The 19081-nt window shown below is 42.2% G+C and overlaps 1 protein-coding gene across 1 annotated transcript in view; it reads left to right on the top strand.

Annotated features, from left to right (window-relative positions):
• The window catches only part of SULF1 (sulfatase 1), a 175942-nt gene that overhangs the window by 110406 nt on the left and 46455 nt on the right, over window positions 1-19081 (top strand). Inside the window, 3 exon segments of the mRNA XM_030304225.1 lie at window positions 6465-6587; window positions 6590-6615; window positions 8960-9129. Coding sequence (XP_030160085.1) covers window positions 6465-6587; window positions 6590-6615; window positions 8960-9129 — 319 coding nt within the window.

The raw sequence follows: 19081 nt of genomic DNA, 5'->3' as shown, positions 1-19081 counted from the left end.
GAAGACGAATTACTAAGAGGCTTATTTTGGGATGCCTCCAGAATATGTGGATTTAAATGAATCGAATTGATCCAATATTATATTTACCATTTGTCTGACATGATTTTTTCTTTTTCAGAACTGAGGCATATTTTTGGACTGGCTATAGCCTAAATTTTTCTAACTTTACTCATGGAAAATATGACTGTCCAACAGCTTTAATGTTCAAAAGGGGAAAATACAACAACACGTCTATTGCATTTTATGTTCTGACAAGTGAAGTGGGACTGATATTGGATTATCTATCATAGAAATGAATATCCTGCCCATCTGCTCAAAAAAAATAAAATGTAGTGTAAAGTTCTTGTAAGAGTATAGACATGAATGTAAAACCTGTCATCGGTTTTAAGGTAAAAGTAACAAGCCACGTTGGAGAGATAGCATCACATATCAGAAAAAAAAAACCCTAAATCAAGGCTGAGGGGAGTTGGACCCTTGTCCCATCTCTACCTTTAATATGTTCGGAGAACTTGCATAAGCTAGTTTCCCAATTTGTATATGCAATTCAGAGATCAAACAGAATGATTCCTAGGTTTTCTTTCCTGCCTGAAATTAAACTGTAATTTTATTATAATCCCTGTACGTTTTATATTGACTCATTTAAAGATTGTAGTGTTCACATTACAGTTGTAACACATGATACATAAAATCACATGTGAATTAAACTTTAGTCATACTCATTTAACTTCATATCACTTGGGTGAAAGGGGCAATATTTAATGGAGAGCTGCAGTAAATCTCTTTGTAAAGAAGTCTTTTATAACAAAATAGTTTAGACCGATGAATCAATTCTTCTGATTTCATGTCGTTTTATTTTACAAAACTTATGTTACTCATAGCAAAATTATTTATTTATTTATTTATTTGTCCTCCACACACTAATATTCTTATTTTAATGAATTATGGTATTATAGATCTTGATAGTAACATATGGTATAGCATACATGTATTGAACTACATATGCTTAGACTTACACTAAGTGCTGGGATATGAAAAGATATAAAGTAAGATCCCTGGCTTGACAAGATATAAGTAAGATCCTTGTCTTCATTAGACTTGCAGTCTCCTTGGGGAATTAAATTATAATTTTAACTTGGTTCAAACTTACGTATATTGGTGTGTTAACTACCAGTAAAATCCTGTGACCCCAAGTTTATCAATTACACGCAGTAAAAACTCAATTAGTGTACCATTTGTTATGTTAAATAAGATTTAACTTCTCCACAGCATCAGAACTCTTTTCTATAGTTCCTCCTGCTGACCTAAAAGCCTTTGCTTCAAAGAGTTGAAGGAAAAATTTTTAAGTATTATGTAACAGATAGTCCTCCGCAGACGTAGCAGGGCCTAAAGTCACCCGTAATTATAATCAGGTCTTTCTGATCTTTCTGCCTGTCACCCGACCCCCCCCACCCCCTTTTTAAACAGCCATGAAGGGAAGTGCTTAATGATGTCTCAGAGAAGAGAATGATCTAGAAGGACAGGTAGATGGTGTGTTAGTGATATATTCTGATGGTAGTAAGTTGACGTGAATTGCCAATGCCAAGGGATAAGAAAAACTTCAAACTACACATAATATAATGGCAATATGGGCGAGAAAATGAAATTCACCTTAGGGAGGGAGAACGAGATTTAATACATCTGGAAGAAAATAATTAGAAGCCCAGATAATCAATTGCAGAACACTGCCAGGAAGCATAATGTTGAAAGAGGCCAGGGGTGATTACAAATGAGTCTCAATGTTACGAGGCAACAAGAAAGGCCAGAGTAACTTGAAGCCAACAGCACCGGGGTGCCGCATCGTGATGCATGAGGTCCTGGTCTCTCTCGGAACAAGTGTGCTGGATGAGGGCACATCTGGAATCCTGAGTACATGTTTTTACACTCTGTTAGCGCAGAGACACCGAAAACCTGGAGGGAGTTCTGAAGCAAGCAACAAGGACTATTAAGAGACTAGAAGGAAAGTTTACAAGGGGAGGATTAAGGGAGGGGCACTAGCCATGGCGATGGATAGAAAACAGCACTAAATAACCGAACAAGTGAAACAACGAGGCAAAGGGCAGGAGTGAGTGACCCATCGTGGCTGCCCCAAGAGGAAAAAACAAGAGAGCAAAACTGAACGTAACAGGAAAAAAATCTAAAAACTAATTAAGCAAGAAAACGGAAGCCAAATGGGAATTCGTTGCCGCAAAATGTGGCCGATTGGGGAAGAAAAGTATGTAACCTCTCAAGAAAGTTTTCCAAATGCACAAGCGCGGAACTCCAAGATCTCCTTGGACAGCCGAGTGGTACATTATTTGAAACCAGGATGCAGCGTTGGGAGCATAATGATAACGGTGCTGCTAATAATATACCAGCAGCAGCAGCATTAAAAAAGCCCTTGTTATGTGCCAGGCACTGTTCTGAGCGCTTTACATATGTTTTATTTCACTTGATTCTAACAACAACCCCGCCACTGTGCTTATTAGTATCCTTGCGTTTTCACAGATGGAGAACTGGACGTGAAGAGAGGCTAAGTAACTTGCCTGAGGATAGCTAGCAAATGACACCGCCAGGATTTGAACCCAGGCAGGCTGGCTCCAGCGTTTATATTCCAAGCCACTGTACCCTTTTACCTCTTTTAAGACAGATGGAGAGGAACGTGGGTCAAAACCCCTGGGGATGAGGAGAAGGCCAGGGGAAAGAGCTGGGCCCAAGGCTATTAAGTGGAAGGTTCCTGGAAATCGTCCCCTTCTGAAGTAATGGTGGGTGTGGCCCTGGTCCACGGCCTCTGACTGGAGGTCACATTGCCTTTTGTTAGAAAGGAAAATTATCTTGTACTTTATGTGAAAAGGTGATTAGTCTCTAAAGACAAGAACCCCTCGTTAGAATTCCTACTGCACACAGCTCAAAGGGAAATCCTGAGTCTTACCTGATGTGAGACCCTCTGACATTTTGTCCTACCCCCGTTTCTCAGACTTGAGTCAACTCTTCCCAGAAAATGAATCCAACCAGAAATATCAACTTCAGCCACTTATAATTCAAGTGAAAACATTAAGTCTCGAATTTATAGAATCCCCAGAATACATGGAGGTCCATGAACCCCAGTGCAAGAAACAAAACTTTCGGAGCCCCTATACTATATACAAGGATGGGAAGCAGGGGGAGTACAGAGATGAGGCAAAGGCGGTGTTGGCCCTCAGAACCCTTACGGTCTAAGAGAGATTAGCTTACGTACAAACATGACCGTAGCGTGAGGAAGAAAGGGAAAATGGCACCAGAGCCGCAGAACCAAATGGCTGTAGAACCGGGCAAAGACTGAGATTGAAATGGCACCTCGTCTGGTCTTGGTAAACAGTGGGGAGAAGAGGGAACTAGCACAGGCAAAGCAGAGAGGTGAAACCAGAGCAAATGGAGAAAATGCATTCTCTGGACATGGGGTCAAAGAGAAAGGCAGGATGGAGCTGGAAAGAGGGATTTTGTCCAGATTTTGTCCAGTCAGGGTGGCCTTGAATGGCAAGCTACCAAATGAAACTTGGTTGTGCAGGGGAGGGGGACGGTCCGTCCACAATTGTTGGAAGAGGGTGATGGGACCAGAGCCAGTCTTCGGGAAGGTGGCACCAGGAGTGGAAAGAGCCTGGAGCCTGGCTAGGAGAGCTGGCAGAAGCCTGTAAGCGTTCATGAGGGGCGTCCTGTAATCAAGGGTGGGGCAGGTTCGAGAGTCATTTTCCACCTAGAACCTGCAGGTGGTGGCGACTACTTAGCGAGGGGACCAAAGGAGCGAGTGAAATCAGGGCAGACTCTGCCTGGTTGACCAGGAAGGTGATTATGATACTCAGAGAATAAAAGGAATCTGAAGAAAGAAGTAATTTCCTAAGGGAAAAGGATAAATTCCGTCCTGGACGATTGTATTAGGTGCGAGTAAAACATTCAGGTGGAGGTATCCTACAGGTGGCTGTGGACCAAAGATGAAAGCAAACTAGCTATCCCATAAAGACACAGAAATGATGTACTGTGGACAAGTTTACAGATTCAGAAATGCGTGCTTTAAGAGCACTATCAATAAAGTGCCTGATCCTGGGATCCGTTTTCATCTTCTCAAGCCAGTCATCCAGAAGCTATCTTCCTTCGTGGATGTAAGTGGAGGTGTCTGGGACACCCTGCTTAATGAAACTAGAAAGTGGCTTTGACATGGAAGGCATCTGGCTAGCCATCGTTTCACCCTAAAACAAAGGATTGCAGCCTCGTAAAAATCAGAAAAAGTAAAACTTGCATGCATGTGTGTATTATGTATGTACATACAGGTGTAAGTGTGCGTGTGTGCAACACACGTGTGCACATATACACACCTATATATACACATATAAAAATCTCTCTACTCCTTCCTACTTAAGGGGAAGGCTATCTACGTCTGCAAGCTAATAGGGTGACCAAACATCTAGGTTACCCAAAATAGTGCTTGTCTATACCCGTGTCCCTGGCGAAATTACAACTATTGGAAATTGTACCATCCTCCTCTTGCAGACTGATTGAGTACTTCAGTTTTTAGGATTGGTTGGCTCGTAAAGAACCCTTTCAGAACAGTGCATGGAATATCACATTATAAGCTTCCTTACAAATGAAAATGTGTGTGTGTGTGTGTGTGTGTGTGTGTGTGTTTAAACCAAACCTAAAAAGCTGAGAGCAGCTGCTGAGAAATAGTATTTACTTCAGAATGATACATGTAAACATGAGGATAACTTAACTATGGAACGTAGTTTAGCTTTTTGTGTAGCTGCGGAATTACAGTTATGTTGCTGTTGTATTAGAATAATTTTTAAACATCATCTTGAAATAGAAATGTGTATTTTAAGTACTAATGCGAAGTTAATGAAAAACACTTTTTAAATATACGCAGTTTGTTTATTTTCTCTGTAAGAATCATAAATGTTAACAAATTATGGGGCGCCTGGGTGGCTCATTTGGTTAAGTGTCTGCCTTCAGCTCAGGTCATGATCTCGCGGTTCAGGAGGTCGAGCCCCACATTGGGCTCTGTGCTGACAGCTCAGAGCCTGGAGCCTGATTCAGATTCTATGTGTGTCTCTATCTCTGACCCTCCCCCATGCTCTCTCTCTCTCAAAAATAAATAAACATTAAAAAAAATTACCTACAATTGAAGTGATTAAGTATTTATCAGCAAGGCGATTTGGTCAGACATTATACACAAACTTTGGTATATTCCAGATCGCTTTATTGCACTTGTGAAGCTCTCTTGTCTAACCTGAATTTACATTCCATGGTGATAACATGGTAAATGTAATGTGACTAAAGTCAGTGAACATATGAAAGAAAGAAAGACAGAAAGAAGAAAAGAAAGAAGAAAGAAAGAAAGGAAGGAAGGAAGGAAGGAAGAAAAAAAGAAAGAAAGAAAGAACCTCTTTCTCAAAAATATGCTAACAATACATTTTTGGGACCCTTCTAATAGTTACAAGGTATTTGACTTCAAAATCTAACCCATTTTGTTCCCAAAACTCCAACCTGCCTTTCTCTCCCCTTTGCCCCTCTCCTATCATCATCTGTGGCAGAGGACCAAATTCAAAGTTTTTCTCTGAAAGGATCAATAAGTCTTGTTGCACAGTGGCCTTTCTTGGATGTGTGACATGCCAGAGTTACAAATATGAAGCCCCTCCAGTGCCCTCTTCAATGAGCAGTGGTGTGCATGTTTGTGGCCCATGTACTTCTGTTGCACTATAATTCTATGAAAATTAGCCATCTGTGTAGTAACTCTGTGTCATCAGGATTTTTAATTATCAGTAATAGACCTATGCATTCGTGAAATACACATAATGTAAACACCGATGCTGTAAAATGTGTGTGACTTAAAAACCCTTACCATGTGCCATAGAAATGGAGTTTACCATGGTTCCTCGATTTGGAAAATTTGGATATGTGAAAACAAAGACAAGCTTTTCTGTAGTGTTTTTACAACTCTCAAAGAATGAATAGTTTTTACAACTCTCAAATAGTGAAATTAGGAAACTTATTTTATCACAAAGACTGAACTTTCAGTCTTCCAGTATTTGCCCAATGATAGCATTCCAGATTTCTATTGGCTACTTCTCTGACTGTTACATCAACTTAACAAAAGGGTAATTCTGCTTTTATCCCAGCACAACCACAAGAAATAGATGTACCCGGAGTATCGTGATCATTATGGTAATTTTATTGAACGATAATCCATGTACTTGGGTGCGATGTTTATTTATTTGAAAGGAAAATGCTTGTGTGTGTCACTTGGCCAAAGAATCAAGAGTATTACACTATTGTTGTTTTGACATCCACTGTTACCTAGGTTAACTTTTGTTTTACTGCCTCTTTTTCAAGTCATAATTTCATACTTATGCATTTATGCATTTATTTGTGATTAATCATTTCATATGAGAAAATAATCCTGTTTTTTCCCATTGCAGCCTTTTTTGGAAAATACCTCAATGAATATAATGGCAGCTACATCCCTCCTGGGTGGCGAGAATGGCTTGGATTAATCAAGAATTCTCGTTTCTATAATTACACTGTTTGTCGCAATGGCATCAAAGAAAGCATGGATTTGATTATGCAAAGGTAATTTCAGGCACTTTCACACTGCATCAATTTACTTTATGTGTAATGGGGAAAAGCCATTTTCAGTGAGTTAAGTTATACATGAGATTGGCTTTCTATGTTCTCACAATGTTAGAATGAGAAATTTTAAGGTAATTTTAAACTCCAGGCAAGAAAAAGATTTTCAAGGAACACTGACTTTGACTAGTGATTTTTTCCCCTCATTAGGATGAAAGGCAATCAGCCTCTGATGAAAGTTATCATCAAGAAATCATAGATGTCTCCACTCTGTCTTGTGATAATTTTTTGATTTCTCTGCTCTCCAGAGGATTGGTCCACATAATCAAATGTTCATCTTGTACCATTTTGCTTTTCATTGGGGTAAAAGTATATTTCATCCATGGCTTCACGTTTAGATGTAAGAGTAAGAGCTGACAAGTGCAATAATCGAAGGTCGAGAAACCACGGTCCTTTCTCTTACTCCTGTGGGAGCAAGCTTTTATATATGGCAAGGATACACCTGCCCCATGGCGGCTCGAGTCCATGAAAGTCTCTGAGGCTATCAGTCCTAGGATTTCCAAATCAGTTCATAGACACTGAAATCGACATGTCCCTTGGCTCTCTGATAAATAGATTCTAGATTAGACTTTTTTAAATTCACAAACGTTTTGTGATTGCCAACTTAAAACAAAACGATTTTCAGAGGACAAGAGTGAAGGGGGAAATATCTTTGAATTTAGCCTGCTAGTTAGCCTAAAATATGCTCTTCTCTTATAGCCGTGCCCATCTCTTCCTCGCTTATCTAAAAGAAGCTGACAGTCTGCTCTATCCAGCATAGATCGCTACGAAAGAGCCATTGGTAGAAGTCAGAAAGAGGGAACTTGATTTAATTTTGGCACAGTGCTGCCTTTATGCTTGGCCCAATTTGAGCCCAAGGAACTTGGTTGGAGATGAGGTATAAGCCTCGCTCTTTGGTATCCCTCAGAAAACAATGAATGCAAATGAAATTCACAAACATTGCTAATAGGATTCCAGACTCATCAAAGTCGAGAGCTGGCAGGGACCTTGGAGGCAGATTTGAGCAATGTCCTACAAAGTGCACTAATTGTCACTGCTATCATTTTTTATCTGTGGGGATGCTTTCATGCTCCTTGTTCAAGCTATTAACCTTTCTTTCCCTGTTGTCCTAAGGAGAGCAAAGTAATCAAGATTCCCTCCAAAGACTAAATTAGCGTAACTTGCCCATTATCACAGCTGATTAAGTGTCAAAGACAACTGTGTCCAAAAAGAATATATGGCGTTTTTTTTAGTGAGAAAAGGAATGAATCAGACACTCCCATGGAGGAAGGTGATAGCCTGTGGACTTGTCCTAACAATGACATGTGACACAGATTTCCTCCCTTGGGCTCTGCTTTGGCAGCTGTTCTGGTCCTTGAATCTACATGTGATTAGTCATGCCTGGAAGCCTCCACCATGGTGAACGTTGTCTGGGCATTTTCTGAATAAAGTTTGTATTGGAACTCCAGGCCAATGATACCCACTTGGAGGAAGCAGGTGGTTTAATTTAAAATTTTCATCATTCCTCTTCATTCCATTTCTTCCTTCTCCCTTACAGAGTTGCATCAGTCCCTCAGACTGTGGCTTAGTCATTTATTAAGAAGTCGGCCCAAATGCCAGCAGCTGTATCATTTAGTTGTGCAGTTAACAGTATAATCTGCAGGAAATCAAATGCTCCCCATATTTAGTGTTTCAAGTAAATTAATTGATAAAATATTGCAGCTTTTCCCTGTGTACCCAGATTTTGGCTATGGCTTTCATTAGCAATTACTGTGTAATTCCCACAGGTGAAATTTTAATTTAAAGAAAGACCTTTGCTTTGTTTGTGCATGTGGCTTTGTGTGTGTGTGTGTGTGTGTGTGTGTGTGTTCTGCAACTGTGAATTTGTAGTGGGCGTGGGTGTTTCCTGCCCTTGAAGTAATTAAACTTTTTGTCAACGAATTACATCAATGAAACCTGAGAATGAAATATGTATCCGGTGTTTCATGTTCTCTAGCATTTGGATTGCCAGATCTGATCATTATCTTGGACAAACAGAACTTGACTTTTCTTCTTTCTTAATTGCTAAGTTGTGCTTTACTTAAAATAAAATTTTTGCGTGTTACCAACCTAGCAGCCCTAGCAAGTAACTGGCAACCGATTTTCTCTGTTAGGGAAGATGTTTTGCTGCTTTGGGAGTCATTTTCCTTCCTGCTTTAGACCTTATCTCTTCATTCAGGGAGATGCTTCTGAAGAAAGCAGTATTCAAATGTGATCTGATGAATGTCACCTTTTGTAATTTTTGTTTTGTGTCAAATGTATGTTTCAGGACTACTTCACAGACTTAATCACTAACGAGAGCATTAATTACTTCAAAATGTCTAAGAGAATGTATCCCCATAGGCCCATTATGATGGTGATCAGCCACGCTGCGCCCCACGGCCCCGAGGACTCGGCCCCACAGTTTTCAAAACTGTACCCCAACGCTTCCCAACACATGTGAGTAATAACATCCGTTCTGGGGCCTGCTGAACACAGGCCTTTCCTTTGCTCTCCACCTCCCACCTCTCCCTCACCCCATTTCCTTCCACACCGTGTCTCCAGAGGCCGGAATACCAGCTTCTGACATGAGACCATGGCGCGGGCTGGCCACAGGGCCTTCTCTAGTGGTGTCATTAGGAATCATATTTCCAACACGTATAAGTAGCCAAATAGAAAGGAAGAGAAGCACGTAGGCTTACTGGGGGAAATTTTTATCAAGTGTTCCCTTCAGTTGTCTTAAATATATTCCTGAGCACGACCTATAATAAAAACAACGATCCAGTGGTATGCTTTTCATAGCAACAGACCGGCGACCCCTGGTCTGGTTGTAGAAACGCAGGTTATTTTCTAGGTGAATACTGTCGTAGCTTGCTACAGATGTGCAATTAGGATTGCTGCAGAAAGCAGCTTGAATGGGCTTGCCCGAGAGGCCTTCTCAGTCACGGCTTTAAAATACCTGATGTTTCTTTTGAGAGGCAGGATCCTTGGTGAGGAGGGGCGGGGAGGCTGGGGGAGGGGGCTGATGGTGTGGGGGGCTGAGGCAGAGAGCAGAGAGCTGCGTTATGCTGATGATTCTCACTAGCCCAGAATGGAAAAGTCTAGATGCTTTGGCAGCAAAGAACATGAGTTTGTTTTGTACTCTGTCGACATGCTTCCTTCCCACCCATTGCAATAACATGCGGGCTTCCCTACAGAGCAGTTGGCTCTGTGTCTGCTGAAGGATCGGCCATCAGACAGGTAGGGAACAGGGAACTGATATCTGTTTCTTTCATCACTAAACCTCCAAAATTGGCTCTTAATCTGTTTATGCTTAAATATCATCCGTTTTCATCCACACTGACTTCCCAGCCACAATCCCAGACAGAAAGAAAATAGATTAAATGTATTTATGAAAAGAGAAGCACTGGAGGCACCATCGTTGCTGGTCATTCCATATCCCTGAAGAACCTTTCCTGATTTCTTATTTCTTATAACGAATAAAACTGATCACTTTGGCCAGTGGTACTTAATGCGTCTTGATCACATCAAGTGATTTAGAAAGAAGGAAGGGGATCAGAGCTGACAGAAGATAGGAACTAGCAGTAGATATAAAGCCAGGACGGATATCCTACCAAACATGCCCAGTGGGATAGGAGGAGGGAGGTGTTTCAGTGCAGACAATATTGTCAACAAATAAAGAAGTTTGCCCCAGCACCTGGGGAATGTGGTCTGGATGACTCACTGTGTTTGGGAAAGACCCCTGTGGTTGGATATATAAGTCTCTGAGGTCTACCTACATATAACCTTGCGACTAAATTCATGAGTGAAGCCCACAAGTGGCAAGTGGCTGTCCATTACAGATCACTTACAAATTCAGCAACCTGCTGGTTCAGAGTCTCTACCAGGTTCTTCCGTGCCTCTTTCCTTTTCTGTTTAAAATGTTTATTTATTTATTTTGAGAGACGAGAGAGAGAGCCCGTGCGCACCCACACGAGGGAGGGAGGGGCAGAGAGAGAGAGAGAGAGAGAGAAAGAGAGGTCAGAGAGAATCCAAGCAGGCTTCATGCCGTCAGCACAGAGCCTAACACAGGACTCAATCTCACGAACCGTGAGATCGTGACCTGAGCCGAAATCAAGAGTAGGAAGCATAACCAACTGAGCCACCCAGGCGTCCCTCTCTTTTCTTTTGAATCAGAAATCAGTCTGTGTAGGTTCTGTTGTTGCCCTGGCAGATTCCCAGCCTATGGTGGCTTTCTCCAACTGTAAACATTACCGGTGTTTTCCCCGAGTTTGAGGAGAAGGATTGACAAAATGTGGTGTTTTATGGCTCCTTAGAAGTCATCCTGCCTTTGAAGCTTCCAGGCAAGGTCCTGGGCCTCCAGAAGAATCAGCCACAGGTCAAAAGGTTCTGACAGCTCAGTGGCATGCACAGACAATTGTGGGAAGAGAGGAATCTGCAGATTTCTTAGGGCCTTAGTGATAACTAAAAAGCAGCATCTCTGATTCCAGCAATTAAAAATTCTATTTGACTCCACAGATATTTATGAGTAGTGCTATATAGTACGGCAAGGATGTAGGCATGAGGAAGACACGAGTGCCAACACTGGGGAACCAATAATCAAAGACAGGGATTGGCACGCTGGGGTCAAATCCAGCTTGCCACTGGCTTTTGCTAACAACATTTTATTGGACTACAGCCATGCCCATTGATTGATGTGTTATCTGTGGCTGCTTTCACAACTCAACAGCAGAGTAGTTGTGGCAGATACGCTATGGCCTGCGACGCCCAAAATATTTACTCTCTGATCCTTTACAGAATAAGTTTGTCCCCAACCCCTGCTCTAGGCAGGGGATGGGCAAGTGTCCAAACAGCCATATCACCGGTAGGAACAGAAGTGGTAAGTACTAGGGAAGGCATCCAAGGAGCTACGGAAGTTTGGGGGAAGACCCATTCACATCTTTTAGGGGAACAAGGAAAAGTCGTGGAGAAGCAGACATTCAGAATGGGCCTCAAAGAATGGGCAAAATTTCTGCAGCTGATCCTGTAGTTTGGGTAGATGACCTCAGGAAGACAATGTGGCACGGACAGGTGGTCGCCATGTGAAGTAAGGCGATCTAAGATGTGACCTAAGAGAATGGAGTGCAAGGAAAGCAATAAGGGTTAGAGCTAGAAAGGGAAACTAGCAGAATTTTGGGCTTGAATGGATTTGTATGTAGCATAGGCAGAGAGTCACTGGAGGTCACTTGGTAGGGTAGTAACTTGGTCGTTTTCACATGTAAATTGTTTCAGTTATTTCTTTTTAGTTCAAATGGACCACGAGTGTGCCTTACTTGTGATTCTATAAAGCAAAATCTACGCACGACAGAGCGAAAAATATTTAGGCCTTTGAGACAAACAAGCCTGGGTTCCTTTTTCATCAGTCCTCCCTAAGCAATTTTTTTTAACCTCTAGGCACCTCCATTGTCCTCATCTGTAAAATGAGGATAATACTAGCATGTTGACATGATGTCACGAACAAAAATTAAGAGAGGAAGCGTAGCTAAAGTCCCCACAGAGGGCCCCGGGACACAGAAGCCACTTCAGAGATGCTAATTCTTAGTGATCCTTTCTATCAAGATGAACCACATAAAGCCACTCTTTCTTGATTCCATCTTTCTTGACCTACAAAAATCTCAATTTCATTAGGCTCAACCCGTGTTTAGGGGAAGCAACTGAAGGATTGACAAGTTGATACATGTCCGTTGTGATGTGGACAAATCTCCTGACAGGCTAAGCCTCACACTGATGAGCCTCTCACACCTGGCCATTCCAAAAACACAGACAGGCTAAGCACCATTCTGGGCCGTGTTATCTTTTTCCAGGTGCAAAGTGTGCTCAAGGAGGCAAGGGCAAGTTAGGAGAACACCCTTCACCATAGAAAATGAAAATCCATGTGGTTGATTGAGTGATTCAGCTTCTCTTTGCTGCTAAGCCTTGAGCTTCGGTGCATCTAGGATGGAGAGATCCGTTGTGTCTCCTGTGGGTCTTAGGAGCCTCAAGACCCTGGCATCTTAGTGGTAAAGGTTTCCCCTGACTGATGCTCACTTGAGGAAGGGGCTGGGGTGAGTCGGTGTGTGGCTCTTGTCCCTGAGCGACTGCCCGCATTCACGGTTCAGTCTAGACACGAAGAGTGAGACAAATGAAGACAGGCTGCTAACTGTGGTGCGTGGGGCTCCTGAATGGCCGGTTTCCTTAGCGAAAACACGAGCCACACATTCAAGCAAAGGGATGTAAGCAGTTAAGTAGTTTGCAGAAATGTTTGGCAAGGCCCTGAAAAACACTGAGAAGCTGTAGACACTCCCTTTTTGAGAGAAAGCAGGTACACGAACACGCTCCTTTAGGTCACCTTCCTTGGTGGTCACGCATCATCCAGATGCCTTTCACGTGGCCCAGCGTTGTAGTTACCTGACCCTCTCAGACTGGAGTGAATGCATTGTGTTTCCACGGTGTTTTCCATTCCCAACAAGGAAGGAAGCCAGGCCAATACTGGCTATTGGCTTTACACACTGAGGCTAGAGACTATGCCCACTAAGAATGTGGACAGATATCGACCACGCGTGGCATGGGGCAGTGTTTAATCAGAAGCAGCTCGGCTGTTCACGGCCTCGGTGATATCTGAGGGAGCCTCCGTCAAAACATCACACATGATAATCCTTATTCCTAAAGCCCTTCACTATGGGGAAGACCCTTCTGTGCTTTCAGTAAATCATCTCCCCAGTAGCCTCATACTAATTCTGTACCCTCACTCTCGCTTTGACATAGCTTTTCTCTCCTGGCCTCCGTGATGTGATAATGTGAATCAGTGACAGGAAAGGAGATTTCCGTTTACCTACCTGATGAGTCTGTGGGAAGCCAAGAGACTCCTTCGTCACCTTGCTACCAACCCTGCCCCTATCGACTTCAGTTGTTTTTTTTTTTTGTTCTAGGTCAACAGTTCTTTCTCCCCCTCCCCGGAAACGTGTGTAATTGTGCGCGTGTGTGTGAACACGCACATGCACACACACACACACGAATTCAAGAGAAATCTAAAATCTTGGTAGAACAATCCAGGTGCACTAACTTGCAGGGATCATTCTGAAACTGTGGTTTGGGGATGACATAGTATGTTAAAGGGACAACTAACTACCTCTGTGTAAGCCTCAGAACAAAGTTTCTGAAACACCTTTATTATCTGAAGTTGGAAAAAAGGGTTTTACTTAAAAGAGTTTGCACATTCTTACTTCACTTCTTCCACAGATCCATAAAAGAGAAAGAAAGTGCTTTTGGAAAGGAGAGAATTTTCTTTATTTTTATTTTTTTAACGTTTACTTATTTATCTTGAGAGAGAGAGAAAGAGAGAGTGCGAGCAAGGGAGGGGCAAAGAGAAGGGGACAGAGGACCCGAAGCAGGCTCCAGTTCTCAGCGCAGAGTCCCATGCGGGGCTCGATCCCACGAAGCACGAGATCATGACCTGAGCTGAATCAAGAGTCAGATGCCTAAGCGACTGAGCGACCCAGGTGCCCCGGAGATGAGGGAATTTTAAATTCTCCATAAAATCTTTAATTTGGGCAGAACCAATTTCTCCTTTCCTGTGTCCCCACTTTGTTCTTCGCTCCATCATTGAGTACATATCCCATTGCACTGGCTATTTACCAGACCCTTGAAGGCAAATTGCACACCCCCAGGGGGCAGCATTCACACAAGACAATGGTGCCCTGGGGTGATGCAAGACAGCTCTTTCCTGAAGGCAGTCACACGGTCACATGTTGCACCTCTCCCTCCTGTGCCTGGGGCACATGGCTCCTGCCGCCTTCCCTGCGTGATACATTTTTCTTTAGTAATGAATAAGCGTGTTGACCCCACCACCTACGTGACATTAGAACACTTATAATAGTATAAAATATTGAGGCAATCAGTTTTATGAATTAAAGGACACCTAGAGATCATCTAATGCCATGAATTTTAGATTAGAAACTGGAGGCCCAAATTCTATTTAAAAAAATAAAAGACCCAGGTCAAATGGCTTTACCCAGGTCACATAAGAGGTAGGGAAGGACAAAGCTGGAGCCAAAACTCCATTCTCTTGGCCCCAGGTGATCTTTCTGCTGCACCAGGCTTGCTCAGTATGATTCACAGTCACGGTTAATATTAGAAATGGTTCCTGTGTGTGTGTTTGCACAATTCTATCGGAGTTTGCAGTACCTTAGAAGACTTTATAAAATTAGTCTCCTGATATACCTATAATCAAGATCATTTGATATTATTCTGCATGCATTCAAATGTTACCCACCTAAAGACATTTGAACTCAGGTGGGGAATATCTCCACAAAGTCAATTAAATAAGTTCAATTTGAGTGAAAGCTGAGACGGTGCAACTTGGGAGATTAAGTATAGAATTTCCAATTTAATGCTTTGAGTGTGTGTCTTAAATCTGTATAACTGGCTTATTCTGGGAATTGAAACCTATTTCATTTCTTAGAGAATGATGGTCCTGCTACCAAGACCCTTTACGAGTTAGATCATTAGAGTTTTTGTTGTTGTCCAAGACTAAATAACAAATGAAGAAAACACATGTTCAAATATAAACACTAGAAAGGTATTTCTTTTCACTGGGTGACAGCAAAGGGCCATCAGCAGTAAAAAATGAACTGCTAAATTCTGTGTAATCCCCTGAATATGGATTTAATATACAACACGTGCGTTTCTTGAACCTATTTCTTTTCTGGGAAGAATTTCTTCTCCCCAAATACCCACCCATCAAACAGAAAGGTGACATTATTGATTTTCAGAATTCTTATTCTTGTTAGTGCCAATAAGCAACACAAGAAAGAAAATCAAAGCCCAAAGAGAATTAGCATTGATGGAAAAGGTCGAACTTACAATGTGTGGTCTAAAGTATCTGTGATCTAGTGCGAAGCAATAAATCCAAACAAATAATGACTGCAGAAAACCAGTGTGCAGAGAAGCCTTACTGGGGAACGTTAACATTTAAATATAGGAGTAGTCTGTTGAGGGCTACAGACATGTTTTTGTGTCTGGAACGCACAGTACGGGTAAATCCTTCTCTGAATAGACAACAAGAAGTCTTACCAGATCAAGCATATGGATTTTTTTTTTAAGAAAGCACAGAAACTTGGGGGCGCCTTGGTGGCTCAGTCGGTTAAGCGTCCCACTTCAGCTCAGGTCGCAATCTCACAGTTTGTGAGTTCAAGCCTGCATTGGGTTCTGTGCTGACAGCTCAGAGCCTGGAGCCTGCTTGGGATTCTGTGTCTCCTCTCATCTCTCTGCCCCTCCCCCACTCAAGCTCTGTCTCTCTCTCTCACTCTCTCAAAAATAAATAACATTTTAAAATATATTAAATATTAAATAAAAAATATTAAATAAAAAAAAAGAAAGCAACAGAAACTCAGAAAGAGCAATCTGTTCATTTGTCCTCTCCTTTTAAAGCAGACAGCTAGTGTTACCCTACGCTTTTTGCTGCTACAACCCAGTTTGCTTCAGAGGGTCAGACTTTGTCTTGTATTGTCAGCAGGTGTGGACACAAAGCAGCTGGTAGGACACACTTGAACGGGAACCAGAAACGGCTAATGTTTTAATCAAGACGAATGTTAAGGATCTTAGGACGTAATTTTGAGAGGAAAGAAATATATTGTACCAGATCTTTTAATGACTGGGATTTTGAGGAACTTCTTGGGGACTGTGATGCAGGACTCTGGTCATCAGGATATCAGGAAGAAGTTCCAGCCCCAACCCATTCTTTCTGAGTCACCTCTCTACACTTTACTTTCTCGTTTGTAAAATGGGAATGAGATGTCCTCCTACCCTCCAGGGTTGCCACAACAACCAAAAGAGGTACTAAATGATCTTTCCTAGATACCTGTATAAGACCTTTCCAGCTACCGGTGAGTAGGGGTATGATGTGGTCCCAGGATTTGTTCTCTGGAGTCACTGAAGTCTCTTCGAATCCTCACCAAACACTGTAGCTGGTATTCCCATTACATAGATGAAAAAAACAGAGGCTTAGAGAAAAAAAAAAAAAAAGTTGCCCACGATCACACACCAGTAAGTAACAGGGCTGGGATGAGATTTTGGGTCTGATCCCAAAACATTCTGGAGCAATTGATTATGTGATTTTACGCTTTTCCCTAAAACAGTTACCTGCTTCTTTCAGTGGTTTCTGTTCCAGCTGACAGCTCCAGGTCCTGTTTGAATAATTGTGAGTCAGTTCTTTGGGAAGCAAGCCTTAATTATCACTGGGGGACAGAAGGCTGCATCTTCCAGGAATCTGGCAGACCCCGGCAGGAGGCAACCACAGATCTTTGGCAAAAGATCACTTTTCAACAACATTGTCAATTGCAGCGACCCCCGAACTTACACCTGCAGGTCCCCGAACAGCTGCCGATCTGTGGGAAGCAGTGGCAGTCTGTCTTCCTTTAAAAGGCAAATGTGGTACCCCCTCCTTGCCACCCTGCTGAGATCTCACCTGGGATTTCATCCCCAGAGCTGGGGGTCAGCTCCCCACTGCGAGAAATTAAGGGGGAGGGGGGAATAAAGGCAACGTTGGGGGTGGGGAAGGACAGCTCTGACAACAGACCTGAACTCTCCTTTTAATATAAGCCAGATTTAACATATGTCATTCTGTAAATCTGGGAGTCCAATTTGAGGGCTTGTAATTTGCTGTGACCTTTCCCGTTCCTCCAAGTAGATGGAATTGTGCCAAGCACATCAAGGTAACCGGTAGAAGATATAATTTGCCCGCTGTGAGGCTTCGTTCTGGTTCCCTATTGTAGTTTTATTGTGTTGAGGTTTTGTGGTTTTAAAAAAGTCAACTCGATTTATTTTAAAATTAAGGCAAACCAACATCAAAGGCAGTAAGAGGAAGATGTTTAGGTATTACAAAGAAGCCTGTGTAATCTTTTATAGCCGTATTCTTTTCAGGGCACGTATCAGTAAATGGTTAGGGGACCTTTCATGACCCACTTGCTATATTTCTCTGACCTCGAGCTACCCCCACGGGTGAAAATCTTTTCCTATGGGCTTTAGAAGCCTCCCCTCTCCTCCTCCTCAGCCTCTCAATCTAATCCGTTTGTACCACAAATGCCGCGTGAAGAATGAGAAACAGGGCTTACATTCCTTCCTACTGCACAAGCTCCTGAGATGCGACAGGCTGATTCTGCCTGTGTTCACTTTAGATATGAGGAACCCTTTCAGGCCAAAAAAAAAAAAAAAAAAATGGACCAAGTGGTTCATGAGTCATTTATTGGGGAAGCAGAAGAAAGCTTATATGGAAAGTTTCTCTTAAAAAGAATGGCGGGCCGATACCTGAAGAGCTTGTCTGGTTTTAATGCGACAGGATTTTCTTAACCCAGACACTTATATAGAATGTATTTATTTATTGGTTTATGTAGGAAACTCATGTGCCTCTGTACTAGGCACTTTTAAGTGATATAGAGATAGATAGATAGATAGATAGATAGATTTATTCTCAAAGAGCTTTTTAGGAAAGGTACTAGTATCTCCATTTACACATGAGCAAATTGAACCACACCTGCTTTTTCTACGCTGCAATCTGTCCCTTTAAAAAAAGGAGTTGACTTACACTAACTACTGAGCACAATTTATACAATTTTAGGTACAGTGCCTTCTGTGTTCAGTGTTATATTGGTATTTGTGCTGTCGTAGTTCTGCTAGTTAACCAGCATCCGTACTGATCATCAGGTAATTTTTTGTGCCAAGAAGGTCTGTGGTACCAAAACGATGTTTTCAACTATCGAAAGAGAAGTTCTGCAAATCCACTGGCGGAAGAAAATGTATAATAACAGGCAGCATTTTATAGCTCAGTATACAAGTATGTATCCCAGAAACTCCAGGTTTACCCCAAGGGAAATTGATATCACAACAAACCAGAAGGGTACATGTCAATATCCCTGAATTCACCTGGCTTGCAGCGACTGTTTCTCTGGCTTATAATGTAATGATGGCAGAGGGTCATCTTCATTTGTCATCATCCACAATTTTTCACTGAGAGGATCCTCCCCTCAGTGGACAGTGACTACCAGCTTTCTCAACCAACATAGATGGTTACTTGTTCTGTGAGACCAGTTTACTTGTAAAGCTGGGGTTCATAGAAAAGCAGTCTCAGATATAGGAAGCACCCCGCACTTCATTTTTTCTTTCATTTGGTTAGAGTAAATGGGCTCTGGAATGGAGTCCGGGATCTACCACCCTGATGACTTGTTAATCTGAGGAAATTGCTTAACTTTGCTAGGCCTCAGTTTTCTCAACTGTAAAATAGGAATGATAAACCTATTTCTTTTTTTTTTAATTTTTTTTCGTGTTTATTTTTGAGACAGAGGGAGACAGAGCGCGAGTGGGGGAGGGGCTGAGAGCGAGGGAGACACAGAAACCAAAG

The sequence above is a fragment of the Lynx canadensis genome, chromosome F2 (assembly GCF_007474595.2).
Source record: "Lynx canadensis isolate LIC74 chromosome F2, mLynCan4.pri.v2, whole genome shotgun sequence".
Lineage (NCBI taxonomy): Eukaryota > Metazoa > Chordata > Mammalia > Carnivora > Felidae > Lynx > Lynx canadensis.
The sequence above is the reverse complement of the archived record's forward strand: the minus strand, read 5'-3'. Positions and strand labels throughout refer to the sequence as shown.